The following is a 27594-nucleotide window of genomic DNA, read 5'->3' on the forward strand; positions in this document are numbered from 1 at the left end:
TCAAGGTAACAAAACCAGAAGGTGTTATGTGTGCCATGGAAGCACACGTTGGGACTGGGATAAGTGAGGGAGATCCCGCAAGTGTTAGGACAGGGAAAGGCAGCACTAAGAAGGTGTGTGCTTGTGAAACCGTGAGAGTATGGGCAGCAGAGAGATGCTTTAGTCGGTACTTCACTTTTGGGATGCAGAGTTCAGTTCACTGATGAGACTAGGTTTTGTTACATGTGGTGTTTGTGGAAGTACAGTTGTTGCATAGTGCTTAAGGTGACTAAGTTATTCAATAAATCTCAGGGTAACACTCTTCCCATTTTTAGTTTGGCTTTGATCCTGCATTGTGTTGTGAAGCCCATTTACATTAGGGTACTGGTAGGTCTTGGCTGCTACTGACATATTGAATAGGAGCCAGAATAGAGAGCTTTTGCAGAAGAGTTTTAATTCTAGAATGCCCCTATTAAAATGAGTAGCTTATTGCAGTAGTATTTTTCTCAAATTAAATAATCGTAATACATGCTTTAAGTGAAAGCAATTGCCAGTTGTTGCATTTCTTTGCTGTGGTTAATTTTGAAAAGCTTACCCAAAGCAAAATATGTTCTGCTTTTTCAGGGATCAGTGATGGGCCTTCAGTTAGTGCATTAACAAATGGCTTTGACACTCCAGAAGAAAGGTATCAGAAACTTAAAAAGGTAAAGTCTTTACATGGACTAAAATGAAAACTGAAGCTGCTGTGGGTGCAGCATCTTGTTTGTATGACCAACAGGAGGAAAGAGAGATGGAACTTCCCTCAGTTCTTGTCTCTTTGTGGAATGGAGCTGCATACTAAAGTTATCTTGGGCCAATAGGAAGATGATTAAATGGGGATGAAAACTAGCAGAAAAACTCTGGTGTATCTACTTTCAAATTACCAGCAAAATAAACGTTGGTTAAGAAGATTCACTTTATTTTGAAATGGAGAGAAATCATATTTGGATGCACCCTGGTAATATTTAAATGTGTACATGTTTTATTCTCATGCAAAATTTTTCTTTCATTTTACAGCATTCCATGGATTTTTTGCTCTTTCAGTTTGGCCTTTGCACTTTTAAATATGATGACACAGAAGAAAAGTATGTTATTCTCTTATTTCTTGTTTTCTTAATTGAGGATTTTCTAAAGTAATACTGACAAGCTGTATTGACATGTAACTCATCTTTTCTACAGGTATATAATGAAGTCATTTAATTTCTATATTTTTCCAAAACCCTTTAACAGAAATTCACCAGATGTCAAGTTTGTCTGTCAGGTTAGTAGAAAAGCAGTTTAATTTTATTTGGTTAAGGTATACCTGAAACAAACTTCAGCTTAAAAGGTAGAAAAATGTAAGTTTCTGGGTTGGGTTTTTTTCCTTATAAAATAAATAAGCATCAGTTAAGAGCAATCCCAAAAATGAGAGCTTGAAGGGAATATCCTTGACTTCAGTTTTTAAAACTTGTTATGTGTGATTTCTGGAATTTGAGATAATGTTCCAAACTTGGCAAGACGATTCTATTTTTTTCCCTCTTCTCATTGAACTTCCAGTTTCCTTGCTTTTTTAATCCTTTATTCTCATCTGCTTATCTTGCTTTCATTGCTTCCTAGGCAATTGCCAACATTTTTCTGGTCTCAGATTTGTTCTCCTGAACCACATTTTGCTTTCTTTTGTTTCCTCTCTCCACATAGTTTGTTCTTTCATCTTTATTCTTTGCCATATTCATGGTTCTTGTACCTTATGGAAGTTGAAAATCAATAAGAAAAGTAGCAGAGCCTAAACTCTCAGTGGCTTCTTTAGGGTCACAAACTTGGTTGTTCTTGGCTTTGGACTTTGTATAATTTATTTAAAAGTGTGAAAATAACTTAAGTGATGCCACAGCTACTTTTACCAATTGTAAAGCCTTTTTCTCTTGTTGCAGAGTTCAAGTATAGATTTTTTAGCAAACCAAGGATTTGATTTTAATAAAGTTTTTCGCAACGGTGAGTTGTTTTGGTTTGTTTTCAATTTCTTTCAATGCCTGCAAAATTTGTGATGACACCTTTCATTGTTTTCTGCAAAAGAAAAAAGGCTGCCATCCATGATACTGTCTTAACACGTAATGAAGTTCTTGAATTATTCTTATCCAGTCTACTGTTGTGCCAATGGTGACTCCCTTTCCAAGAATCACTGAAAGGGAAGGTTTGCTTTCAGTCTGCAGGGGTGTAACAGAGGCAAATGCTTCAATCCCTGTACATCTCTAATTAGTCTCTAATTATGATGAGCTTTTCCTTTGTTTTTGTTAGGAATTCCGTATTTAAATCAGGAAGAAGAGAGACAGCTAAGGGAACAGTATGATGAAAAACGTTCTCAAGCCAATGGTGCAGGATCTCTGTCATACATTTCTCCTAATTCCACAAAGTGCCCTGTAACAATTCCTGAAGATCAGAAAAAATTTGTAGAGAAAGTAGTGTAAGTAGCCCTATTTAATATCTTCTGATGTTGTTAAAACTAAAATGTGGACCGTGGTGATATTTTCACATGTTGAAGCCATGTCTCTTATCTGACTGTGTGTAAAATGCTGCTCTTTTTGCTATTTCTTGTCTTTTGGAGAGAGCTGTAAACTTCCAAAAAATAGAGTAGTAGATGCAGAAGCAAATAATCTGTTTCTTCCAGGGAACAGATAGAAGACTTATTAAAGAATGAAGAAAGTGAAAGTTTGGAACTGGAGCCATGTACAGGGTCAGTTTCTGAAATTGCATTTCTTCTAAAAATCTTTTTTAATTTGGTCATATGGAATTAGGGGAGTGACAGGGAAGAATATGTTTACTTGGGTTAACTGTAGCAAAATCTACATTTGACTAATTTTTGAATGTTAAGAACATGTGATAATGTGTACAGGTGTTGTAATTTATTTTGAGCTGTTCTGCATGTAGTGGCAAAATACTTAAGTATAGTCAAGAAATGTCTTTTATGTGTGAGCTGCCTTTTGTTACTGCTGAAGTGATCCAGATGCATTTTATAAAGAAACTTTTAAAATCTATTGAGCTATTGGTTGTTCACAGTTGGCAGTGTGTGACTGTTTTAAGTAGGTTTCCTTCCCAAAATTCTATTTAGCTTTGGAAACTAGATATTTGGAGAGTATGATTATTTAAAAAAAAAGTTAAAAACTAATTTAGGAATAGTAGAACATGGTGAAGCTGGGGATAAGGTACCGTCACTGTATCTGTACTGAGTGATCATGACTACAGAATACTCTCTGATGAGAGGATACATGGCTGACCTTAAAACATGATGTAAATGCTTGTACAGTTTGGCAGCTGAACATCAGAATTCAGTCCATTTCTTCCTAGCCTATAGTTCTGCTAGCAGTGACTCTTGCTTGAAAAAACTTTCTACAAATGAACACTTAGAGTCAGCTTAAACTGGAAATTGTTGCTAGGAGACACTCTGTAAAAGGATTGTTAGTAACATGATTGTCTTTTGATTTTAGATTTCAAAGGAAATTAATTTATCAGACCTTGAGCTGGAAGTAAGTTACTGGTAATACTGCCTTGCTGTATATTTTTAGTACTTTTGATAAGAAATCTGGGTAAGATATATATCTACGTAACCTTGGTGTGATTGATTTACACTTTATTTTTCCCTTTAAAAGAAGACTTCTGTAATGTTCTGAAGATGAATTACATTAAATTATTTGTAATGATTAATTTAGATATTAAAGCTTAATATTTGTTTTATCCTACGTAAAATCTCTGAATAGACCAGCACAGCCTAGAATTATGTAACAAATGCAGCATGCTAGGTTTTTAGTGAGCAGAAAGTGCATGTGCTTATATAGATTGTGGGCTTTAACTGAAAAAATAGCACTTCTGTGGTAGGTACTGGTATGGTTATAGTTTTCTGTTGGATGCCAAGCATAAACACTTCTGATAACTTTGTATATTGCCTGAATGTATCTCTTAAGGCCTTAGGGGAAACTCCAAGGCTTTAGAGTAAGATTTTCACTCTTCTGACTGCAGTAGTAAGATGTGGAAAATATGCAAGTCTTTTTTTGTATATTTAGTTAATTCAGTGTTTCAGCACTGAATCTGCCACTCTGATACTTACACTGGAAGCAGATAAAATAAAGCTTATCTCTAGAAAATAGGATCTCAAGAAGTGAGCTCGAGAACTAATCTGAAAAAAGCAGTTGTGTTTTCAACAATTTTTCAGTGTCATTTTTTACCATGTCTATAGCTTCCTGTAGCATGTAGTTTTGTTTGTCTGATACTTATCATTACATCTTCTCTGAGTGGATGGAAGAATGTGTTCTTGTGCTTTTTTAACATTCAGCAGTGTTGCTTTATGAGAGCACAGCTGTGTACACTGTGTGTGTGTGTTGGAGAGAGAAAGCCAAGCTGTGAAGGTAGCATGGAGCTAATTAAAGCAGAAGAATGAAGTTATTGATTGCCCTTGTGTCCTGGCCTCTTCACAGGTCGTTTTCCCTATTGAAGTATTCTCTTGTGCATCAGCGTTTTGATGCATCCAAGGTTTGTGGCATGAGGCAGCTCATAAATGAGATGGAGATCAAAACTGTGTGAGGAGTCAGGGTGGAAAGGACACAACAGTGTTTGGAATGTGCTCTCCAGTACTAAATCTGGGAGTAGCCAGAGGCCAGGGAAACTTGCTGGTTCTGAAGTGGTTGTGCAGTTGTGGTTAGTTCATTATAATGAGATTATGAGAGTAATTGCTACTGGTTAAGCAGGAAGAGGCAATATTCTCTTACTTTTGCTATCAGTTGGATGCTCTGTGTATGGTGTTATTTGGAAAATAAATGTGATTGTAGTGGTGTGATGCAACCCTGTAGCAGAGGTGATGACATTTGAGTTAATAATTCCTACTAAAATCTACTGGTAGCAGAAAGTTCAGGGTTGTTAATAAGTCCTCAAATAAGTGAGGTAGTAAAGAGATGCCGTCTTCAAAGAAGCTGTCTTGGAGTTGCAAGTAAATGAAAGCATTCTTGTTTTGGATTTCTTGAAAGCAAAGATTCTAGATTGTAATGAAATATCTATATGATATTTACTTAATATCACCAAAATAAGAAATTACAGGTTCCACAATAGCATGGGAAATTGTGTAAGTGCCAGTTGCTGTTAGGTAATGTAAGGAGGCCAGTTAAACTAGCCTATTGCTTCAAAGTTTGCACAATTAAAATTAAAGAGAAACGTGTAATCGTTCTTTTATGCCTAAGACTTACAGAAATAATTAAACATGAAATTACTAAATTACTGTTGTGGTTTCAATATGCTAAATGCCAAGTGAATAACTATTAATATTTACTTTTCATTTGTTTTGATGTAGGTATCCAAAAGGTATCCACGTGGAAACTCTGGAGTCAGATAAGGTAGCTAGGCCTGTTACTGCCTCTAACATTTGTTCTATTGAAAGGAAATTGTATTCTCAGTTTCACCATCTCTCCTGATTTTTAGATCTAACTTGAGCTTTTTTATGCAAATTCAAAGCATTTGAAATTGAACGCAGTGAACTAGTTTCTATCTGACCAACATATGGAGTGTGGGCATCTATTTGTGTGGCTTAATACTACTTTTTAAATGGATACGAAAAGGTGTTTTAAAATACAGTGGGTCTGATGTGCAGTATTAGTTCAGGTTGTGATCTCAGAGGAAAACCAGCAGCATCATGTGCTGTGTCCTCACTTCCCAGCATAGATCTCTGCTTCAAAAGGTATTTGAAACAAACTATTTACAAGGAAATGCTGATAATCTTTTTTGAGAAGTAAAAAGTGGGTTTAGAAAAAATTAGGTTTGGTGGATGAAGCAAATAGAGCTTTCTGAAATAGGCTTCTGGGAGTAGGTGATAATGTGGTGCCCACAATAGAAACAGCTGTGTTGCCAAGTAACTGCTGCTGAGGTATGACAGTTTTCTTTACAATGTAAATTTACAGAAACTTGCAGCAGCCTTAAATCTGAACTTCTCAGAGTCATTCCTCAAACTATACATTTTTTGTTTTAGAAGGAGAGATATATTGTTATTACTAAGGTAGATGAAGAGGAACGAAAAAGAAGAGAGCAGCAGAAACAAGCAAAAGAACAGGTAAATAAATTCAATGCCATTAGTTTGTGTGAGAGAGGAAGGGTGAGAATATCTGACTTCACTCAGCAATGCAAAAATGCAGGATAGGGTTTGGTATTGTTTCCCTTTAGTTCGCTGTGGCTGGCTGAATTTGATTTTATAAATTCTACTAGATAACTGAGGCCTTGCAACAGAGCAAAAAGAGTTGCAAGACTCAAGTTTGTTTTTTTTTTTGAAAAAAAAAACTCAAGTTTTTTTTTTGAAATCAGAATTTGTGGAATACTGAATGAGTATTCTGGAGTTGTGACTACCTCCTTATATGACTCTCTGCTCTCACAGAAGTGTGTCTCAGTAAGAGGAAACACCAGTTTCTTGCAGAAATTCTTGAGCAAGTTGTTACATGGTTTGGATTCAGAGTCTCCCCTTCTCTTACAAAGCTTGCTTGCTCTTGGCTGGCTGAGTTAGTGTCCTTTACAGTGAATGTGCCTTTTCCTGATAGAACCACACTACTGTGGTAACAAACTGACCAGGAGGTCACCCCTGGTGTATTCAGACACTCTCACTGCTTATTAGACTTTTATTTTGCTTACTGAGTGATGCAGATTTCAGGAGGTCATAAGACTTGAATTGTGGGAGTTCCTGATCAAACTCCTGTGATTTGTGATAAAATCAGTGTGGGTGGAGCAAACAATACTTCTATGCAGATATCCTTTTAAGAGGAAAAGAGATCTCTAAAGAGACATTAACTAATATGACATCTCTTTATCCAGAAGGCAGGTTGGGAGCAATTTACCACTACAGCAGGGTTTTTAGTGGGGGTATTACTTGCTCAAACAGCAGCATTCAGAGCTGAACTAAAGTAACAGTGAATGTTTTTATTGAATTTTAGTTCTGGTTGAATAAAGACAGATAACACAAGGCAGAAATTGCTTCCCTAGACCTGAGAAGGAAAAATCTGTTACAGAGCAGTTTGTGCTGTAGTCAGAACCTCCCAAATTAATCAAAAGTCAGTCTATACAACTACAGCATTATATAATGTGAGTTGCACATTTTAATTTTTCTCCTTGGTTTTGTTTATATAAATAATGAAGAATGTTTCTTCCTCAATCTGTGGTAGTGTAAAAGTATGGGCTGATTTAATAGGAGTGACAATCAGGATTCACCCTGTTGCATATGTAACAATGTATGTAAAAAGTACAGCTGAAAGTACCTAGGTTAATTTTAATTCCTTGGGAGCTGTTTGCAGTGTCACAGCTGCTGAGCACTATTGGAGATCGTGTGCTGACAATGAACTGACTGCAGCTGTTGCTGCTCTGGCTGGGGAGAGGTTTCCCTTCCTTGCAGCAGCCTTTATTTTGCTGTATTTTGCTTTGTGGCTAGAACACCAGTCATATCATCCGTGTGTTTTGTCTGCTGCTGAACAGCACTTGCACAGTGCCAAGGCTTTCCCTCCCACCCTCCCCCAGGAGCAAGGAGGCTGGAGGGGATGGCCTCTCCTTATCCATATCCACAAATCTTATTGTCTGCTTTTGAATTTCAGGTGAGGGGAGTGAGCAAAGGGCAGAGTGGCTGCTTGGGGCAACCCAGGACAGCAGCTTGTGACTCATCCTACTTGACAGTGAACTAGAGCTACATGTAAAATGGAAATTCTGTGAGCAGCATCCTGCTTTAACCTTTTGTGTCTTCCAAATATTGATACTTCCTTCATGTCTGTTCTTGGTCTGTTTGAGGCAAACTGGGGGCATCTGGCAGTTTGCAGGTACAGTTGTAGCAGTATTTGTATTTGTGTCTCGCTAATGTCAGATTCTTTCTTACAGGAAGAGTTGAATGATGCTGTAGGATTTTCCAGAGTTGTTCATGCCATTGCTAATTCTGTAAGTTAATGTGATTTTTAAACTACCTTTGTTTGTGAGAAAAAATAAATAATTTAAAGAAAGGATTCTTTTGCTGTTATATTTTGGAGGAGAAGATGAAATATTAGTTAAAGTGGCATTTTAAGTTTATGTTGTTTCATTTCTTACAGCGGTTGAGTGTAGTAGGTTAAGTAAGCTCAAACTAAAGAATGACATGAAGAATCTTAGTATCTGTAAGAGTCAAGAATAGCAATTTCTTAGAGCTCTGAGGTAAATGAGCTTTGGTGGATTTTTCTTTCTCTGTTCTGAAAAGATTTTGGTGTTTTTTTCCTTTTTTTTTTCTTGGCAGTTAAAGGCTGTCAAAGAAGGACTGTTATGTCAAATGAATGAAAGTTAACATTTTAAAAAACTGCTTGAGCTTTTTCAAAGAGCTTGCTTGTACAACATATGGCACGAAAGGTTCTGCACTGTGAGAAGCCAGACCATGCCCTTAATAACTATTGCATGTTATAACCATAAGGAATATATTGTGTGTTGTTGTATAAGTAAATTAAAAGGTAATGGACAGAAATGCCTTGACTTCAATCCTAAATAGATGACATTTGGAAACCAAGTAGCTCTTCTAGTGCATCTTCTCAACATATGAAGGTGCTGTGAAAGCCTGTGATAAATGGTGGGGTAGAGGAAAAAGGAGTGGCTGCTCTGAGAGAATGAAGGAGTGTGTGGGGCAGGCAGAGAGCAAATGGGGAGGTTTGATGTGTTCTTGTTCCCATGTGCCCTTGGCTGGCATCTGGGATAGAGGTTTTCACAGATGCCCTGTGTAAACCAGGCATTTAATGTTATTTTCACAGGGCAAGCTTGTTATTGGGCACAACATGCTGCTGGATGTTATGCACACCATACATCAGTTCTATTGCCCCCTACCTGATGTAAGTAATCTTTTGAGTGTTCAGATGATGAAATAAGTGCCTTAATGTATTTGTCTTTTAATATTATCTCCACGCTTTCTTCTGAATGGAAGAATTGGTCAGCCTGTGAACAAGTGTCGAAAAGTCTTTTAAAAAAATCAGTTTGGTACTTCTGGCCTTATTGTCATAAATATTTATGTAGAAAGTTTAGATGGATTGTTCTCCTTTGCATTTTTAAAATGTTCAGATCAGATAGTAGAATTGTGGTTTTTGCTTATGTCAGGTATATTTGACTGATGTGTTATAAGATACTGGTATGGAGCTTCAGCACAATTATGTGGCATTTTCTCCTTTGTAGTTTACAAAATGGAAATGTGTGGTTTTAAATAATACAGTACACTTTCTAAAGTGATAAGCAGTCTTGTAGCAGGATGATGTTCACTGAGATGAAGAGTTATAATGTCAGAATAATTAGAGGGAGCACACTTAGACTGCAGCAGGGCTGTTCTAACAGTTCATGACTGGACTATTCAGTTAAACTAAGCAGTGTATTGGCACCAAAACCATTGTCTGAGGAAGCCAAAGGTCTTATTAGAAGGATGGCTCACATGGTGTTTGGGGAAAGACTTGATCATAAGATGGGAAAAAGATGATTGGGACCAGTGTGGATGTTGTTGGAATGTAAACAGTTGTCAGTAGTTGCTGTATTTTTGACCCTTGGCAGATCTAAACCTGTAGGCAGTCCCGCATACCTGGAGTGGCTGCTGATATTCCATTGAAATACAAAATGCTGGGAACACTTAGAACAGTTAACTGGGCTGGAATCAGAAGTAGTCTAGGGTATAAAACAGGATAAGGTGTTGGCAGTGAGAGAACATTTTATTACTAATGACAGACAAATCAGAAATACTTAGTCTGTACTGGTGTGTAATTGCAGGTGGTGTCTATGGTAGTGCTGACAAATACATCTCTTACAGTGAGAATTCAGTAACTGTAGTTCACTTTTAGAGGCTGGTTGGGTAATTGTAGCTACTGCTCTCTGTCCTCCTGAGACTGCAAACAGTTCACTGACTTGGATTTTATCTTCTGGTTTAATGTTAAATTAGGACCTAAGTGAGTTCAAGGAAGTAACATCATGTGTCTTTCCCCGGTAAGTTCTTAGTTCAAACTTTCATCCATTTCAGTATAGTTGTAGCAAGCTGATGTTTTTTGTCCTAGCCCTGTACCCTAGCTGTTACTGGAAAAGAAATTGGGATCAAGCTAGATAAATACAATTTTTAAAGTAATTTTGAGCAGCTTTTTTCCAGAAAAGCAGTGTTGTTGGTTCACTTCTTGGCAGTAGTTGCACCCTTGCTGTTCCCCTGGGTTTGGCATCATGTTTGGTGTTTTGAATCTACGCTTCATTTGGAACAAGATTTATTTGCTACTGATTGTTTGCATCTCTTGCTGTTCCTTGGTTGCTCTCCTTTTTCATGCTGAACAAAGCCAAGGAATGTTTTGGCTGTTCCAAATCCAACAGTAATTTTCAGTAGGGTGTATCTGCTGTTTCCCAGCTAACACACTAAAACATTTTTTGAGGGTTTGGCAAAATGGGCATTCTTCTGTTACAACCTATTTAGCTCTTATTTTGTTTCTAGGTTACTGGATACTAAACTGATGGCAAGTACACAACCTTTTAAGGTAAGTTAATATTATAGAATGATTTGAAGATACAAAATTGCATTAATACATGTGTATTGAAACAAATGGTACTTCTTTGTGGAGAAAGATGGTGAATAATATTTTCTGTGACGCTCCTTTTATTGTAGACAAATGATTTTTCTTTACCCCTTATCTAAACTTACAGAATTTATAGAATGCAAATTTTTACTTTCCTACTAGTGGCTTTTGTCAATTTTGTTTGAAGCATTATGGTAACTTGGCAGCTTTGAATTCCAAAATATGTCAAGTTTTTGCTAGGTAAAATGTGATTGGTAGATTATTTTCTTCTTGTTAAGTAGCATGTCCCCTCAGGAGATAAAAAATGCTGTTCATGAACAAATAGGATCTGGAAGCTGCTTGTATATTCAAAGCCTTAGAGTACTGTGAATGCTGACTTAGATTTGTCTGGAAAAATGCTTTATCATCATTAGGTTCTCTTGTGGCCTTTGCTCAGTGGGCAGGCAGCAGGAGGAAAAAAAATTACAGGTTTCTCTGAAAATCTCTTACAGCCTGAGTTTTATTCCTCTAAAGAAGTATTGAGATAAGTGTTCATAAGCTCTTGTTTTCCCAGGTGCCCTTGAATTAATTAAAAAACATGCTGAGGAAGCAGCATCTCTCTTTGTGCATAGCTCTGTGACTCCAGAGCATTGCATAAAGAAGTGCTATTAAATGCACTTGTAGGTATTGTCAGGTTTGTGTTGCACACTGCTGTGGTAAGAATAGAGGTTTGGCATTCTGAAAAGTAAGAAACCTCCACAAGTTTTATGTTTGGTACAGCTATGTGATATTTGTGATTCTACAGCAGATACTTGGGATTTTAGCCTGCTGTTATGAAACCCTGCTTTTGGGATGCCAAATGAATGCATCATTGGAGCTTGTTCATTGTACATAGCTCTTGATAACTTTTCAGTCTGCAGACTTGATGAGTGTAAACAGCTAAGCTTGATTGAGAACCAAAGGAAATCTGGTCCTCATAGATCTCAGACAACTTTAGGAAAGATTGTGTGAGATGTTCTGCTTTCTCTGGCTGTTGATTCTTCATGTTTCTGTTGTACTGATTGACAACATATATTTGATTAAGAACTTCAGTAAGGAATTCATCTGTAATACATCTTTGTGGCTCTTTATTCTATGCATATAATTCATCAGTAGATTCACGAATGCTGCTCAACTAAGTTGATGTGTAGGAGCAAATTTCTGATTGTCAGACTCCTTTCACTGTCTGTATTACTTTAAATCAGCAGTATTTACACTTCTAAAACTATTCAAGAATGTCCAGTCAGCAAGCACATTTCAATACTCACCTTGAATACCTTAACCATTATGATCAGTATTTAGAATGCTTGCCCTGCTGTTTGTGCTGCCTTTTCCCTTGTCACATGTACCCTGCATGAAACCAGATACAAATAGAAATACTACTTTGGCATAATCCCTCAATAATTCTGAGCAGCATTAATAAATGTTTATGATGCAAGTGAGGCAAGGTAACTGAAATTTGTCTTGCCACACCTCTGGTGCATTGAAATAGGACTATGTGCAAATCCTTAGAGAACACCAGGTGGCAGCAGTAAATTCTCGTTTGATCCTGTTTGATTTCAGTTTCCAGGGAAAATGTGCTTGGCATTGGCAATTAATGATGGCTTTTCTTGCAGGAGCTCATTAATAATACATCACTTGCAGAACTGGAAAAACGTTTAAAAGAGGTTCCATTCAGCCCTCCTAAAGTTGGTAAGGATATATCAAAATGCTCTTTATTTCTGAAATGTTTTGATGATTTTTGTTCTTGATCTGAATTATAAATTCCCTGCTAATACTCAGTGTTTTGAGGAAGGGACTTTAAATGAAGGCACTGTACGTACAGTGCAATTATATTTAGAAGTATACCTGGAACTTAATAGGAATCTAGACAGAAAAGAATGGATGAGTTCAGTGAACAGCAATTTCATCATCTTTTAATGATGGATTTGTTTTCTTTTAGGTTAATTTGAAATTTGTTTAAAACTTTCATTTGATGGTTGTCCTTTAGATCAAAGCCAGAGCACTATAGGAGGCACTAGGACAAACAAAACTAAGAAAACTTCTACAGCAGCAACCAGTTGTGTGTGTTCTAGAAATTACTAAAGTTCTTTTAGTAGGAAAAAGGGGGTTTTGCCTTGAGGTGAACAGAAGGATATTTAATCAAAGGGCAAGCTTAGCTCAAGGGTCTGGAATTTTTCTAAAGCTGCTAATTTAGAAAAGGGAGAGCAATACTGTAGAGTGGAGTATGCTGAAAGGGAAAGTTTCAATGCTTGATCAAAATCATGATGAGCAGTACTTTTTTATATTGCTGAATGTGCAGAGCATAAACACCAAGTGCATTTGTCAATAAAGACATCTTTAAATCACTCCTTTTAGTCTTCATTTAAATATCTTGAAAAATCTGACCTATCTATCTGGTTAATAGTGAAGCTTTTAATTAGACTGTTCTCTTAAATGCAAGTCAGGAAAAAAGAGACTCTTTGTGGGGAATTCTGCTGTCACTGTCTTACAATTAATGCTCCATTTTGGCTGAGCAGGTCTGGGGATTAAGGGCTTTTTAATAGGAAGGACTTTCCATCTTATGAACCTATTCTAATTTTAAAATGCCAAACAAAACTGCTTTTTTACGAACTTAAGAATATTCAAAGATTCCGCAAGTTGTATAAATTTCCCCAAGTGATGTTATGCTCTAACAAAATAAGCCTGTGGGTAAGCATACAGGGCTGGCTTTATCTTCTCTTACAGTTATTTATAAATGCCTTTTTCCCCTCAGAAAGTGCAGAAGGATTTCCAAGTTACGATACAGCATCTGAACAACTCCATGAAGCAGGATATGATGCTTACATTACTGGACTGTGCTTCATTTCCATGGCTAATTTCCTAGGTACATGTGAAATCTTTTCCAAACCTTCTTCCTGGTGCTCTCTGTAGCTGCATATTACATACTGAATTTATTCTTCATTCATCAGGTTCATTCCTCAGTCCTCCGAAAAACCATGTGTCTGCTAGATCAAAACTCATTGAACCTTTTTTTAACAAGTAAGTAGTTGTATGAAAAACCTGCTAAAACAAGGAAGTACACCACCAGCTGCAGCAGATCTACCTCTAGCCATGGAATCAATAGCTAACTGCATTTTTCTTTAAACTGAAGTTTTTTTGGTTTTCTGATTCATCCTGGTAATGCTGGAGAGGCTATGAAATAACTACCTCTTCTTTTGAGGAGGATGGTTTACTTTCTGCTGACCTGTGAAAGGAAACTTAGAAGAGTACCTGGACTGCTTTAATGGCTTTGCCATTATTTCTGGAGTAAACTTTGGAAGTGGTGGAACTGAAGAAAAACTGGTCAGGTGTTCTTTATGTTGTAGGACCCTCAGTAACTGGTGAAAACTGAGTGTGCTCATCAGGCTGGAAAAACTAAAATATCCCTATGGTAACGTCAGTCCAAATAACACAAAGCATTGGTATTGACATTGTTGGGTAACCCATTTTTAAGATGGCATAAGAAATATACATGTATGATTTATGGGATGATGCTGTAAGCAGTATTTTGCTTTTGAATTGAATCTTCTTGCAAACTCCTTGAACAAATTGAAGTAAGACTTGGGGAATCTAGAATTCTTTATTCACAGAGTCAATCCTTTACGTAATTAATCTGTAGATTTTACCCTAGGAAACTTCTAAAGATGCTGCAATCTGTCACATAAAGAAAAAAGACTTGAAATTAAAAAGATTCTAGTGCTTACTCTGTCTGTTTAAATTCAGGAGAAATTCCATCCTTTCAAACCTGTAATACAAGAGTTGGCAAAATTAATTATTTTAGCTTCAGATGGCCCACACATATGAGAAAATAATTGTGATCAGTGGCTTTCACCTTTCATTGTTCTGAAAATCATATCTTTATAGTGACAGCAGCTCTGTGATTCTCTTGACACTGAGACATGTGAGTCAGCAACTGCATTTATTTTAGCAGATGCTACAAATATTCCCTAGATGAAACAGGGACCCACAGTGACTGCTTGATTTGAATGTGAGGGTGAAGATAGAATTGATCAGCACAATTTCATTTTAGGATGGGATTTGTCACTAGGTTTTTGGTACACACATGCCAAGTAGTAAGTGCCAATTGAGCAGGATAATTTTTGGTTTAAGTAAGAAACCAAAATTCTTCCTAGAAATGCATATTTGCAACAAGTACAAACAGCAACTTCTAGAGCTGTCACAATAGTACATTCAATTTAAGCTTTTCAAATTAATTGTTTTCTTGAAGTGTGACATTCCTCTAGGAGTGGCATTTCAAAGTTGTGAGAGTGAGTGAGAAGAAGCCTGCTGTGTCTGTTCTGGCTTCAGGGTTAACTGCCTGACTGTAAAGAAAGGAAGAGTTAACAAACTGTAGGGAGAACAGCTCCCCCTTTTTTTTTTTTTCTTTTTTAAGCAAGAAATGAAAATTACTGTTTGCAAGAAAAGAGTGTTTGTCCATTCTGCCATTATTGAGAACTTGTAGCTTCTTGTTTTAGAAAAGCTGTGTATTATTTTTAAATCATGGAAACTTGGAAGACTTACCATGTCTTACCTTCACATAATTTTAGAAGCTTTGCCATATTCTAACTAACATCTGCCACATCACCTAAGTCAGAGCCTAGAGGTGAGACTCTCTCACCTTTTCCTTACAGTGAACAGACCAAGGCTTGTACTTTTCAAGCTAGTTGTCTTTCTCCTATAATGTAAAACTAGCAAACCAGAATAAGACAACTCTTTTTTTTCTTTTTTTGGTTTAGATAAAGAATGTTTAAGTACATGTCAGAAGTCAGAGCTGTGGGGTGTTTAAATGAACAAGTCTTTTGCTCTGTTCAGTCAGTCCTTGCAGGGCTCTGTGTGCAGCACATGGTGTTTTTAGCCCCTGTAGTAGCACCCAGGGCTCTGCACAGTTCCCTGATACCCCTTGGTGAGTGTGCTGCTCCTGGGCCTTTTTGGCAGGTGTGCTCTGGGCTGCCAGCCAGCTCCTGTGGACCTACTTGGCTCCAGTTTATGGTCTAGCCTCTTTCCCCCGCTGAGCATGCTCTTCCTGCTGGGGAGACAAAAAACTATCTTCCTCCTTCCTCCAGAAGTTCTACCTGATGCTGTGGGCAGCAGTCAGAACAAGGAAAACTTTTCCTTTGTGCTGTAGTCACATTCTTCAAGCAAAACACAAACTACAACATGCAAACAGTAAGCTGAACAAATGACAGTTATACTTTGTGACACAAGTTTTTCCTGAAAGAAGCTGAGCAGAGGAGTTTAGTGTAAGGCAGCTGTTTAGAAGCAGTGTTCTCAGTTTGAACTTTTTAAAATAGACCATGATTTTTTGGGTTGTGTATAAAGTCTTAATTTCAAGACATCTGTGTATTAGATGTTAATACTTAACTACAGTTTAGTGATTAAACTTTCACGTCATTGCTAGGACTTTGGAAATGTTTCCTGTTTGAATGGGCTTGTCACTAATGTGATTTAAATTAGTAAATTTAAAATTAAAAAATCAAGCTTTGATTTTTATGAACTTAGCTTTCAAATGAAGGTAATGGACATCAAAGTTACTCTTGAAAACCTTTCATTATGTCAGCAAAATTATGGAACTTCCTGGCTGGCTGTTCAACAATGATGGCCAGGATATATGTTAATGTTCATATAGACTAATGATGAACATAGGTAAAATCTTTAGTTTTAGGGCTTTTGTGAGAGTGGAACTGATTAAAAACAGACTTTCCCTTAGGGTTGTTTGGCTCTTTTAGGCATAATGCAGTAAGTTATATGATAAACAGCTCAATAAAGCAGGAATTCCAGAGATGCATTTCTGTAATCTTTATGCTTTATTGTATATACAACATCTTTGAAAAATCCTGTTTGTCTGCTGTGAGTAATCCCCAATGAACATTTATGAGTTGAGATGATGGGACTCTTTATTGCAGTATCTAAACTCTTATGTGTATAATTTGGATACTGTTATTGTCTCTCATACTTTCGAGTTGGTTTGAAATTTTTTGACTGGTTTAGGTCAATGGCTCTTCCATTTCTTCCTGCCCCCACCCACAAGCCCCACAAACTTTTAATGACAATGTTCTTTTGTATCTCCTTGGGTTGTTTGAATGCTGTTTATTCTTTTGATGTAGCTGGAGGCAGGGGGTGGAAGAGGTGTAGAGAAATGAGAACACCATGTTTTATTGAGATGAATAGCATCATGATCTGTAGAAATAGAAATTAGCTTAGAAATGTTTTTATACAATGGATACCAGAAACCAAAATCCGTGCAAATCACTTGGGTTTGTGCTATATTTGTAGAGAGTTTCTCATAGAGAGCTGTGTTCTCTGGCATGTACTGGAAATCCCTCAGCTTTTCTATATTAATTTACTTTTCTTTGCAAAATTACTGCAAAAAGAGATTGGTGTGTTTTTGTGTAGTTTGACCAATGAGTTCCCACTCTCACTGTAGGAATAAAGAGTTGCTGTTCTTGTGCTTGCAGCCACGTGTGGCTGAAGTAGTCACTGACCTGGACTGGTAAACTGAGCTGGGTTAAAAAAAAAAAATCTCTTTTCTTTTTTCAGCTAGGTCTGTTTGTGTGCACAGTTCACCACACACCTGTGAAAGCTTTCATCCTAGCTCAGTGCAGAGGAACAATGGTGACTCCTTGAGACTGTTTATGCACTGCTGTGACTGGCAATGATGGCCTTCCTCTCCTCGCTCTCTTTGACTTGCCACAGAAACAACTGTTTTCCAAGTGGCTCCCTCAAAATACCCCAGAGTTCTTACTGAGAAATGGATTTCTGTCCTCTGCCTGTGTGATCTGGCTGTAGTCCCTAAACAGTGTAGGAAATAACATTTTTTAGCTTGGTCTGATTTGCTTTTAAAGAAGTATAGCTATGGCACTGATTCTCACAGCACTAACTCACAACTTCATGAATCCAGCTAATTTAATATAGAGCTCATGGTGTCATACAGAAAAGTCTTATCAATTTAAATGTTCTGCAGATAGATGAGGAATCTTAGAACCATAGTTATGGATACTTAATTATGGATTCTGTTGGAGCTCAGTGTTCATAATCCATGGGGTGTAAGTTAGTGCTGCAAGCTGCAGCTACTTCTGTTCCACACCTGAAGTGCACTAAAATCAGTATTTAGGCTGCAGGGAGTGTGTGTGTATGTGCTGTTTAGTGACATAATTGTTTGGCCAAACAAATAAATGTAGATTTGTCTCAGGGAATAAAAAATTAATCCTAATTAATTTCAGGTAAATGTATTTTTTGGCATAAGTGTGTTCTTGCAGTTGGCCACTGTATTGCTTTCCTCAATATGATAAAACCTGAGGGAGGGAAGCTTAACTAGTCTTCTCCCCAGAGGTTTTTGTTGTGTTTTTAGTAGACTTCATCTTTATTTTTATGAAAACGTACATCTTTATTTTTATGAAAACTAACTATTTGAGTGCTTTCAAAAGTAGTAGATTCTGAGAAATTGGCAAAAGTTTGTTCAGATAATAATAAGTCAGCTTAAAAAAACCCCCTTTTTTTAAATAAAACCTCCCACTTTTGTTGAGACTCAGAGGATAAATTAGGTGGGCCAGTGTGTGGCACAAGTGGTGCCAGTTCTCACACCCTGTGGCTCACCTGTAAAGCTGCCATACAGTACATTTTACCCCAGTGTTTGCTTTTTTTTTTCTTTCTTCTGTTGGTAGCAAAACCAAGGTAACAACTGCATTCCAGTAGACTTATCAGTGATACAGGGAATCATAAGGGCATGATATTCAAACTGTTAGGAACTACTAGTGACTGTGGTGTGATACAAAGAATCTCTAGGGAATTACAGAACAGAATTACGTCTGTTCACATCAGTTAGTACTTAGTTGAATGCTGTAACTGCAATCTGAAAAGCATTTTAGAAGCTTTTTAAAGTTATGAAAAAGTTATTTATTTTAGCCTTCCAGTGAACACTATACACAGCAAATGTTTTGTAACATCAAAGTGGCATCTGTACCTGTGACAGGATTTTAAGCTGTTCATCTTACTTTGGAAGGAAATAGTTTTCAGAGCTGAGTAAGAGCTTTTCTTGAAAGCATTTCTTGAATGTTCTGAGAAACTCTTCAGATACATGTCAAAGAGGAAAAGACTCATTCCAGTTATCTCCAAAGAAGTCATGATGGCTTTTGCAGTTTTAGGGTTTTAAGATCAGTTCTGTCTAAAGCATGTTGAAGTGCTCAGAAAATGGGGAGATTTGTGTGTATTTGGAATGATGGCAATGTTTGCACCACCCACTGTGCAAGGGGCTCTTACTGCACAGAGCTGCCACTTGTTAAATGTCCCGTCCTCACTTGTCCTTATTGGTTTTAGCAGTAACAAATTGGGCCTTTTTGCCTTTGTTTTCTTGAATAAGTAAAATTCCTGGCATGATGCCAAGTAGTTTGAATCGGGTTGTTAGATAAGAGATTGGGCTTAGAGGGTCTGTTTTGTTTTAATGTACTTTAGGATAAGTTTGGGATGGTTATTCTGCTTCTTTAGAAGAAACATGTAAAAAAACTATAAAAAGGAAGAGGTCTTCGGGCAGAAATTTGCTAATGATTCTTTTCCATTTTGCTTTCTAGGCTCTTTCTTATGAGAGTAATGGACATACCATATCTCAATTTGGAAGGACCAGACTGTAAGTAGCTTCTCTCATTGTAAAAGTAGTACCATTCTGACACCCTTCCTGGAGAAGGAAGTGTAAAGATTAATTGTGTATGTCTAAAGCAAGGATATCAGCATATTTATCAGCTGTGTTTAGGTTATTAGCTACTTATGAAATGATTTAAATGTGTCTGCTCCCTTGTTTTCCTTTAACAAAATACTAAACCCAGAAATTCTTCAACTTTGACCAGAGAATCTGCATTATAAAGGGGACTGAAGAGAACAAATTAAGTTAATGTAACTAAATGAGAGAGTTTGAAATCAACAGCTTTATTGTTGTTTTGGGTTACTATTCTTATGTACCATATCACATAAAAAATGGGATCTTCACACTGTCCCCTCACCCCAGCAGTAAATAAAAAATGCAAACTAGTGAGTAGCAAATGGTTCTGAAAATCTTGTGGCCACTTTGCTTCTCAATTGCTGTGCAGTAGTACCTCTCCTTAACTTCAGCCTGAACATCAGGATCCTTTAGCCACATGGGATTATGATAATGGAAAAATAAGATTTAAAACATTTTTACCTTTCTGGTTTTTTCAATTTACAGACCTGGAGCTGTAATTAGTTGATAATACATTTAAATACTAATGTAAATGTCCTTACTGTTAGGGGATGTTTCATTATGAGGGGGAAAACTTTGGATGAGGGCTCCCACTGATGCCTTCACTTAGGAAAATGTGAGGCCCTGGAGGTCAGTCTGGTCCTGCATTAGATAAAAGCTTACTTTTATATTGAGGAGTCAGATACACAGTGTCTTGCAAATGATACCCATTTGGAAGCAGTCCTGATGTGGACACATTTTCCACTCCTTGCATTGGAAAGCTTGACTGGAGGGTGACTCTATTAGATGCCAGTGTAATAGTAACAGAATGCAGTTGTAGAGAGATGGAAGTAACTGTTGGAAAGTACATGCTGTAAGGGCATAAATTTAATTTTAAATTCAGTTAGGTGGTCAGATCACTGAGCTCTGGCTCTGCTGGAATGGTAATCTAATTACATTGCATCTTCCTTCCCCAACTGTTTGATACTGAGTGGAAGAATGGCTAAATACTTTGGGTCATTGAGAGAGTGCCAAAGCTACTAATTTGTAAAGATGCTACTTCCACTTGCTGGCCAACTTACAGGATTGTTTTGATACTTTGCCAAGAAGGGTTGCCAAAAAAGAGTCTGCCTCTGAAAGTCTGTCTCTTTTATCTGAAAGCCACTCCTGTAGAACAGCCTGATGCAGATATTCTAGGAGAACCTGAGCCAAGGAGGCTCTCTAAGGCTCAAAACAGAAAGCATTGCAGGGTTGGCACGTTGGGCTGGCTGGTGTAGCCACTTCAGTTGCTGTTCTGAGATGGAAACCCCAATGTGGGTTGAGGAAGCAGTCTGGTGGTTGTTTTTGGGGGACCGTTTTGCACAGAAGCAAAGGCACCTAAAGAGTACAGCCAGGTTTCTGTGAGAGGTGCACTTGGGGTCTGTGTTCTTAAAAAAAGAGATGAGGCACAACTGACTAGGTGACTGTTGTAATTTGTGTGTTTCTGTTTGTCAGGTAGTGAAATAGCAAGTTTGTGCAATTTTTCCTGAAATAATGGATTTCAGTAACATGTGCTAAGTTAACTAGTATTGAATATGTGAATGTGACTTGCATCGTACTGTGTGTTAAAAACTCATTTAAAAGAATGAAGTTGCTGCAAAAAATTACTGGAAAAAAAAGAAAACTAAGCAAATATTTTTCACCTGAGTAAGGAGAGGTTAGAGATTTTAAGAGCAGATTCACTGTGAATTTAAGAATAAACGGATACAAGAAAGTTAGGAATATTTTATTTTCTCTAATCAATATAAAAGGGCTGTAATATCTGAAAGTGGAATTGTTCATGCCATGACTTTCTACGACTGGAATACAAATAATTTAACTATGAGTTTCCCTCTGTTCAGTAAGCTGTACAGTGATGAATCAATCAGTTGCTTGTTGGGTTTTGCTGTTTCACTTGTATAGTGCAAAAAAATTGAATTTTAGTCCTTAAAAAAGTTGTGTCCTTTTTGTTTAAGTAGCAGACTTAGGGAACAGGATTTCACCTGTGCTCATGAAGGGACTGCTTTCCTTTAACTATTTGTGTCTCTGTCCAGCCTGACTGCACCCTCAGTGCTCATGTACACCTGTAATTTATCATTAGGGAGTTTCTGGTCAACTCAGAATAATCCACTTGTTTAGGTGAAACAGATTAAAACACTTAGCAATAACAAGTGGCTGATGGTCTGATTTTGGACACCTGCTCTATGAATGAGATGCACCTTGGAAAGCTCTCCTGTTTTAATGCTGAAAGCTGAGGAGATCAGAAACTAGAAAAGTTCTGTCCTGGAGCTTGGTTTGGTGCAAGGGATGAGGAGGACTACACTTGTGGACATTTCCCACTGCAGGAAATGCTGTTTCAATTTCTTAAGCAGATGAGCTAGTAGGATTTAGTATATCTCTCATGCCTAAGTGAAGGCGCATTCTCACTGTACCTGATGCAGTTTCATAAATCTTGGCCTGTTATCGTATTTAAAAAGGAAAGGGAAGAAAAAAGCTACAGGACCACATTAGATGACTGTTTTAGGATATTCTAAAGATCCTAGCAGTGACTCTTATTTTAACAAAAGCGTTTTTGTTTTGTAGTGCAGCCCAAACGAGATCATGTTCTTCATGTTACTTTTCCCAAAGAGTGGAAGACTAGTGACCTATACCAGCTTTTCAGTGCCTTTGGTGAGTGATGTGGTCTGTCTTGGTGGTGGTGGTGCTGGTTTTTGTTTGGTTTTTTTTGTTATTATTAATAAGGTAAACTTCTGGTTTGTTTTGTTATTTTTAGTCTGTGGGTGCAGACTTATTCCTGGTATAGGTAATGATGAATCTCTTTGTGTAATTTTTGAATTTCATGTCTTGTGGACTTTGTAATGATGTGCTGAAAATTACTGTTCTTATTAACTGCTCTTTGGAAATCTTTAGTTTGGTGCTTGTTGAATATTGTGGATCTTTTATCCTTTTATTTACAGTCTCTCCTGATAGGAAGCAAGAATTTATATAGGTGGAAAAACAGAATGGGGATTGGTGTGGGACAGATGGAGGCTTTAGGAACAAAGTTCATCCTGCAGTCAGTGTAAAGCCAAACTCCAGCATGTGAGTCTGGGCAAGCAATTAAGCTTGAAAATAGCCAAGTTGATTTCCAGATTGTGAACCATCTAAGCGAGAAGAAACAGCAAAAAGGGTAGTTAATAACTGGACCAGTAGTCCTGTTGTTGCTCTAAGTATGAAATGTAGGTACCTGGACAGCTGAGCTAATAGATGATGTGGAAGAAGAGACCTTATCTCTTGTGGCTTGGCACTCTGTCTGTGCAGGTTCTCTGGAGCTGCATCCAGCTCCCTCAGTTCCTTGTGAGCATTCGGTCTTCACTGCAGCGGGGGTCAGTGGAGTGGCTAGGATTTAATAGCCCCGACTGGGAGATGTAGGAAGAGAGAATGTAGAAATGGCAGGATCCTCGCGGAGCTGCTCTTCGGGGTGAGGAACGCGGTTTGGCCTCGGCTCCCGGCGCTTTGTGCCCCTCGGCTCCCGGCGCTTTGTGCCCCTCGGCTCCCGGCGCTTTGTGCCCCTCGGCTCCCGGCGCTTTGTGCCCCTCGGCTCCCGGCGCTTTGTGCCCCTCGGCTCCCGGTTTCCTCCCCTCGGTTCCCGGCGGTTTGTGCCCTCAGCTCCCGGTTTCCTCCCCTCGGTTCCCGGCGGTTTGTGCCCTCAGCTCCCGGTTTCCTCCCCTCGGCTCCCGGCGGTTTGTGCCCTCATTGCCGGCGCTTGCCGTGCGTGGGACGGGCACGGCCGCCAGGGGGCGCGCTCACACACAGCTCAAGGCTCGCTTTGGGACTTGCCAATTCCCGCACTTCTGCAGATTTTAGAGCTGAATGTTTTAATATTTCTATCTAAAAACTTTAGGTTCGGTAATTAATTAATTAATCTATATTTTTTAAAGTATTCTTGCCATGGTATCTCAAAACAAACTGCAGATTATTCCTTCCAAAATTCTGGAATACAGAAGTACCCATGGTTTTCCAGTTGTAGGTGGGTGGGGGCAGAGTGGTACAGCGTGAGGTTGAGTGATTTGCCAAAAGCTACAAAAAAAAAAAAAAGGCAGTAGCAGACATGAATTATCCTAAGGCATTACATCAGTTAAAACAAAGTGTCTTGAAATCAAGCAGTATTAGTCGAATTTTGCAGAAAAATTATTTTAGAATGAAGACAAGCAGAGTTATAATCTTCCATGGAGCTTCTAACAAACTATGGTGAAACAGCTGAAAGGGCTGCAGTGTCACACTTGGAACTGGTTTGCATTTGCTACTCTAGAAGGGGGTGTTCATGATTCTGAAATCCTTCAGGACTGCCTGCATACCAAGTGGACACCTGTTCATGCAAGATGTTTTTATAGTCTCAGGGGTGAATGTAGTTTCACTGTACAAGTACTTGCAGCACTATGCAGTCTCTTAGAAGACTTTAGATTCTTAAATTTGCATTGTTTATTTGGTCATGCTGATGTGAAATGGAAAGTCATTAAAACAGGACTTGCTGGAATACAGCTTTAGTGTATAGCCTTAAGTTCTACTTAAATTAATGTGTTTGGGCTTTTGATTAAAACTCATACTATCGAAGTATTATAAAAGCTACTGCTTAATTACCAGTAGAAGTCATGTAGGAAATGTACAAGAACAGAGTATAAAAAGGAAAATGTTTCAATGATGTGATCCATCAGTATGATTTTATTCTGTGGATTTAATCTTATTTGCATGTTTGAGTTAATACATGGAGAATTTTCAAATTTCTTTATAGAAGAAATACATTTTACTTGCACCTTCATGTCATAGTCCACCAGTGGCATTCTTCAAAGTATTGAAGACTTGATGTATTCTAGAAGTGCAGAGAGAGAAATTTCCTGGTTTATTTCTCTAGGGTTGGTGTTCCATTACATTACTGTCCATGGCTTATCTGCACTGGCCTTGCAGTGAGCTGGCACAGGGCTCTGGTGATTGCTAAATATTGTACTGCAGCTGCATTTGCTTTCCAGATCTTTATTTGCATTTCACCATACTTCTGAAATGCACAATATTTACTGAGTGCTTAGCAGTATTGCTGAATGATTTAATTTATTCATCTTATCTCTCCTAAATTCTTACTTCTTAATAATGATGAAATGTGGCAGTCTGAAGAGAGCATTTCTTAAGCATGGAGAGTTGCATAAGAGCATTTGTTGAGGTTTGCTTCAGATTGGAACTCAGTGTCTGCTATTTAATGTTTGACTTTGTTTAAATTCTGTATTTAAAATGTATAAATCTGAGTATAAAAGCAAGATATGTTGGCAGGTGTTGAAACCCTTTATTAGCTAAAAATACAAAGTCAGAAGTCAAATGGAATGCATCAACCCTTCTGCAACAATAAATAAGGATCTGATACTGAAATTATGTGCCACCAATAGGTTGGATTTTTATTAATTTATTTTTATTTGGCACTTAGTGAAAATATGGATTCTGAAGTCCATCTGAATAATAGCTGAATTCCTTTAGGAAATTTTTTTTGTCTATCACTGATCTTATTTTATACTGAGGGCACAATTGCAAGGTATTCAGGAGAATTTTTCTTTCTGATCTATCTTTCAGTCTGCTCGGGTAGGTTGAAATTAATAAACTGTATATATAGGAAAAGGACACAATCTGGACAGCATTTCTGTGTTCCAGAGTTACAACAGAATATGGTCTCGGATGTCTGAAATGATTGTTTAGCAAATTTTGTAATTAGTAATACAAAATTGGAGAACGTTATACACAAATAATTTTAGAGCAAAGACTTACCAATGCATGTAGAGCAATATGAATTTGTACAGTAATTTCTGTCCTTTAAAGGAAACTGCATGTTGGTTATATACCAAATTGCACTGCAGTTCTGAGCTGCAGTCACAGCTCAGGCCTTGCTTGTGTTGTGAAATGTTAATGTCCTGCCAAAAGGATGTTCTCCCTACACCAAAGAGCCTTACCCATAGGCAGCAAAGTTCTTCAAAGGCAAAATTATTAGAAATTGAATTTATGTGCCCTAAAATATGTTTAAAGAAATTCTAACTTCACGGTGTAGGCTCATCTTAATAGCAACCTTAGCCCTTCAGTACAGGGAGATGTCAGAAACCATACTGAATTAATTAGGGTTTTGGCAATGATCAAAATGATTATAACTTAAACTCCTAAATAGCTGGCTACTCAAATGTATAGCATGCGAATGAAATCTAGCTAGGCTTTTATTTTTTATAATTAGAAAATCTGTTTATAATCTGGCTGGATTTCAGAAGAGATTTCTATAACCTTGTAACCCATAGACTAAATTAGATTTCAATAGATTAAACAACTGAGAATAAATGTATTTTAAGCCATTTTGCATCGTTGTTTTTAACCTTGTAATGTCTGAAGGTTAAATGGTGGTGTAATATTATATATAACTTGATTTTCTAGTCTACGTGAAAAAAAGGCACCAGTTTTCAATATCTGAATTGTACTAACAGTAAAGCACTTAGATAAGGACAGGAGATGTAAATGGATTTCAGACTATAATAAGACCTTGTGTCTGGAATGGGAATCCTTTCCTCTGCTTTTGCTTGATTATGAGCTCTTTTAGTGCTAATGTGACATTTTAAGCCATTCACATAGAAAATGCACTAACTGCTTGATGAATAGGGGGACTCATTTCCAGTCACTGTTCTATTGTAACAGCTTCCAAATGAGGTCCATGATTTTGTGCATTTGTCCTCATATTGACTCAAATTAAGTTTTTAGTTCACATCCAGGAAATTATGTATAGTGGGATTCAAACAAATCAGAGTTTGACAATTTAGTATCTCAACAGTGGAGTTCTCCATTGGTGTGATCAATCCTCCACTTACCCCTTTCGACTGGAATTTATCATCACTCAAAGAGCTGTTATTTATTTGAATAAAGGGCTGCAATTCCCAGAAAATCATTTCAGTTTATTTCATAGACTCGTGTAGAAGCCACAAAGGGAGGATGTGAGGGTCTGGGGTGTACAGGGTGCTCATGCTGCCCTGACTTTCTGAACAGTTCCAGGCCCTTGTGCAACTGGGTATGAGCTACACACCTGTACAGTGGACAAAAGCCTTCTCAAGTGCAGTTACTCTTATTTGGCTTTTTTATGTCTTGGCATATCAGATAAAAATCTGTGACTGAGTCTAAAATAAAAATAGTCATAAAAATTTCTTTTGCTTTTCTAGGTAACATTCAGGTTTCATGGATTGATGATACATCAGCATTTGTCTCACTGAGCCAGCCAGAGCAAGTACAAATAGGTGAGTGTTGGGTTTGCTTCAGCATTAAGATTTTAACTGGCTCCAGCAAAATGCTCTGAGCCAGCAGGGTCTTGATTCTAATGGCAAAACCACTGACTTGCTTGGAGGAACTGGACTTCCATGGCAGCAGCAGCACGTGTGTGGCAGCAAAGACAAGCCCAAACTGGACTTGCTTGAGAGTTTTGTGTTTCATTCCATGATCCTCCCAGTACTTAAAGCTGTATGTAGAATAGTGCTGGTTTCTTCACTTGGTGCAGTATTTATTGAGGCTATTTACTGTTACTTTGCACAGAGTATAACTGTCAAAGACTTTGTGGTCTTCACCTCTAAGTACCCTTTGGACTGCTGCACGTTTGGTTTAGTTTACATTTACAAGGAATAAATGCAGTGAGAAGCCTTTTGGTGCATTGTAGAGCACACACAAAAGAACAGTTGTCCAAAGAACTTGGACTGTTAACGTGCCTACACTCCGTGTCTGAGCAATGTGCAGTCTCTCCAGACATAAGTTTTAAAATTTTTATTTGAATATTTGAAAATATTGCTGGTAGTTATGTGGGAAAACAGTCTTCTTGGTGTGTTGGGTTTTAGGTTGGGTTTGTTTGTGGTTTGGAGATTTTATGTTGTTTTGGGGGTGGCTTTGGGGTGGAATTTTAAAAAGATTTTTGATTGATTGTAGCTGAATCCAGAAGCTCTTAGTGATTTCTCTGGTTCTTTTGGGCATTTATTTGAGTTCTGACCCATGACCTTACTTCAGGGAACAATGGCTGGAAGTAGCCATTATAGATGATCATTTGGGATATGTTCTGGTACTTTCACCCCCATTTACTGAAATGCTTGCATCAAATGCTGTGTGGCCAGTGAGAGCAGCAGTATAAGTAACACTTCTGATTAACTGGCTAAAATTTTGTTGCACTTAAGAGCTATTCAGACAGAATTCCCACAAATAAAAAAAATAAATAAAACAGATTAGAAAACCCCATTGAGTTTACATCATCTATCCTTACTAAGCCCAACTAAAGAAGCTTTCAGG

The 27594-nt window shown here is 37.7% G+C and overlaps 1 protein-coding gene across 2 annotated transcripts in view; it reads left to right on the plus strand.

Annotated features, from left to right (window-relative positions):
* PARN (poly(A)-specific ribonuclease) overlaps positions 1-27594 on the plus strand; it is a 41647-nt gene that overhangs the window by 664 nt on the left and 13389 nt on the right. For both annotated transcript variants that reach the window (XM_066560998.1, XM_066560999.1), the window contains exons 3-21: positions 604-683; positions 1036-1103; positions 1198-1279; positions 1926-1986; positions 2290-2455; positions 2660-2725; positions 3477-3515; positions 5327-5369; positions 5999-6079; positions 7876-7932; positions 8763-8840; positions 9926-9969; positions 10457-10499; positions 12173-12248; positions 13312-13422; positions 13508-13577; positions 19142-19197; positions 21865-21951; positions 26490-26564. In XM_066560998.1, the coding sequence (XP_066417095.1) occupies positions 604-683; positions 1036-1103; positions 1198-1279; positions 1926-1986; positions 2290-2455; positions 2660-2725; positions 3477-3515; positions 5327-5369; positions 5999-6079; positions 7876-7932; positions 8763-8840; positions 9926-9969; positions 10457-10499; positions 12173-12248; positions 13312-13422; positions 13508-13577; positions 19142-19197; positions 21865-21951; positions 26490-26564 (1383 nt within the window). The remainder of the gene's footprint in view (positions 1-603; positions 684-1035; positions 1104-1197; positions 1280-1925; positions 1987-2289; positions 2456-2659; positions 2726-3476; positions 3516-5326; positions 5370-5998; positions 6080-7875; positions 7933-8762; positions 8841-9925; positions 9970-10456; positions 10500-12172; positions 12249-13311; positions 13423-13507; positions 13578-19141; positions 19198-21864; positions 21952-26489; positions 26565-27594) is intronic.

This window comes from Molothrus aeneus, chromosome 16 (assembly GCF_037042795.1).
Source record: "Molothrus aeneus isolate 106 chromosome 16, BPBGC_Maene_1.0, whole genome shotgun sequence".
In the NCBI taxonomy this organism is placed as follows: domain Eukaryota; kingdom Metazoa; phylum Chordata; class Aves; order Passeriformes; family Icteridae; genus Molothrus; species Molothrus aeneus.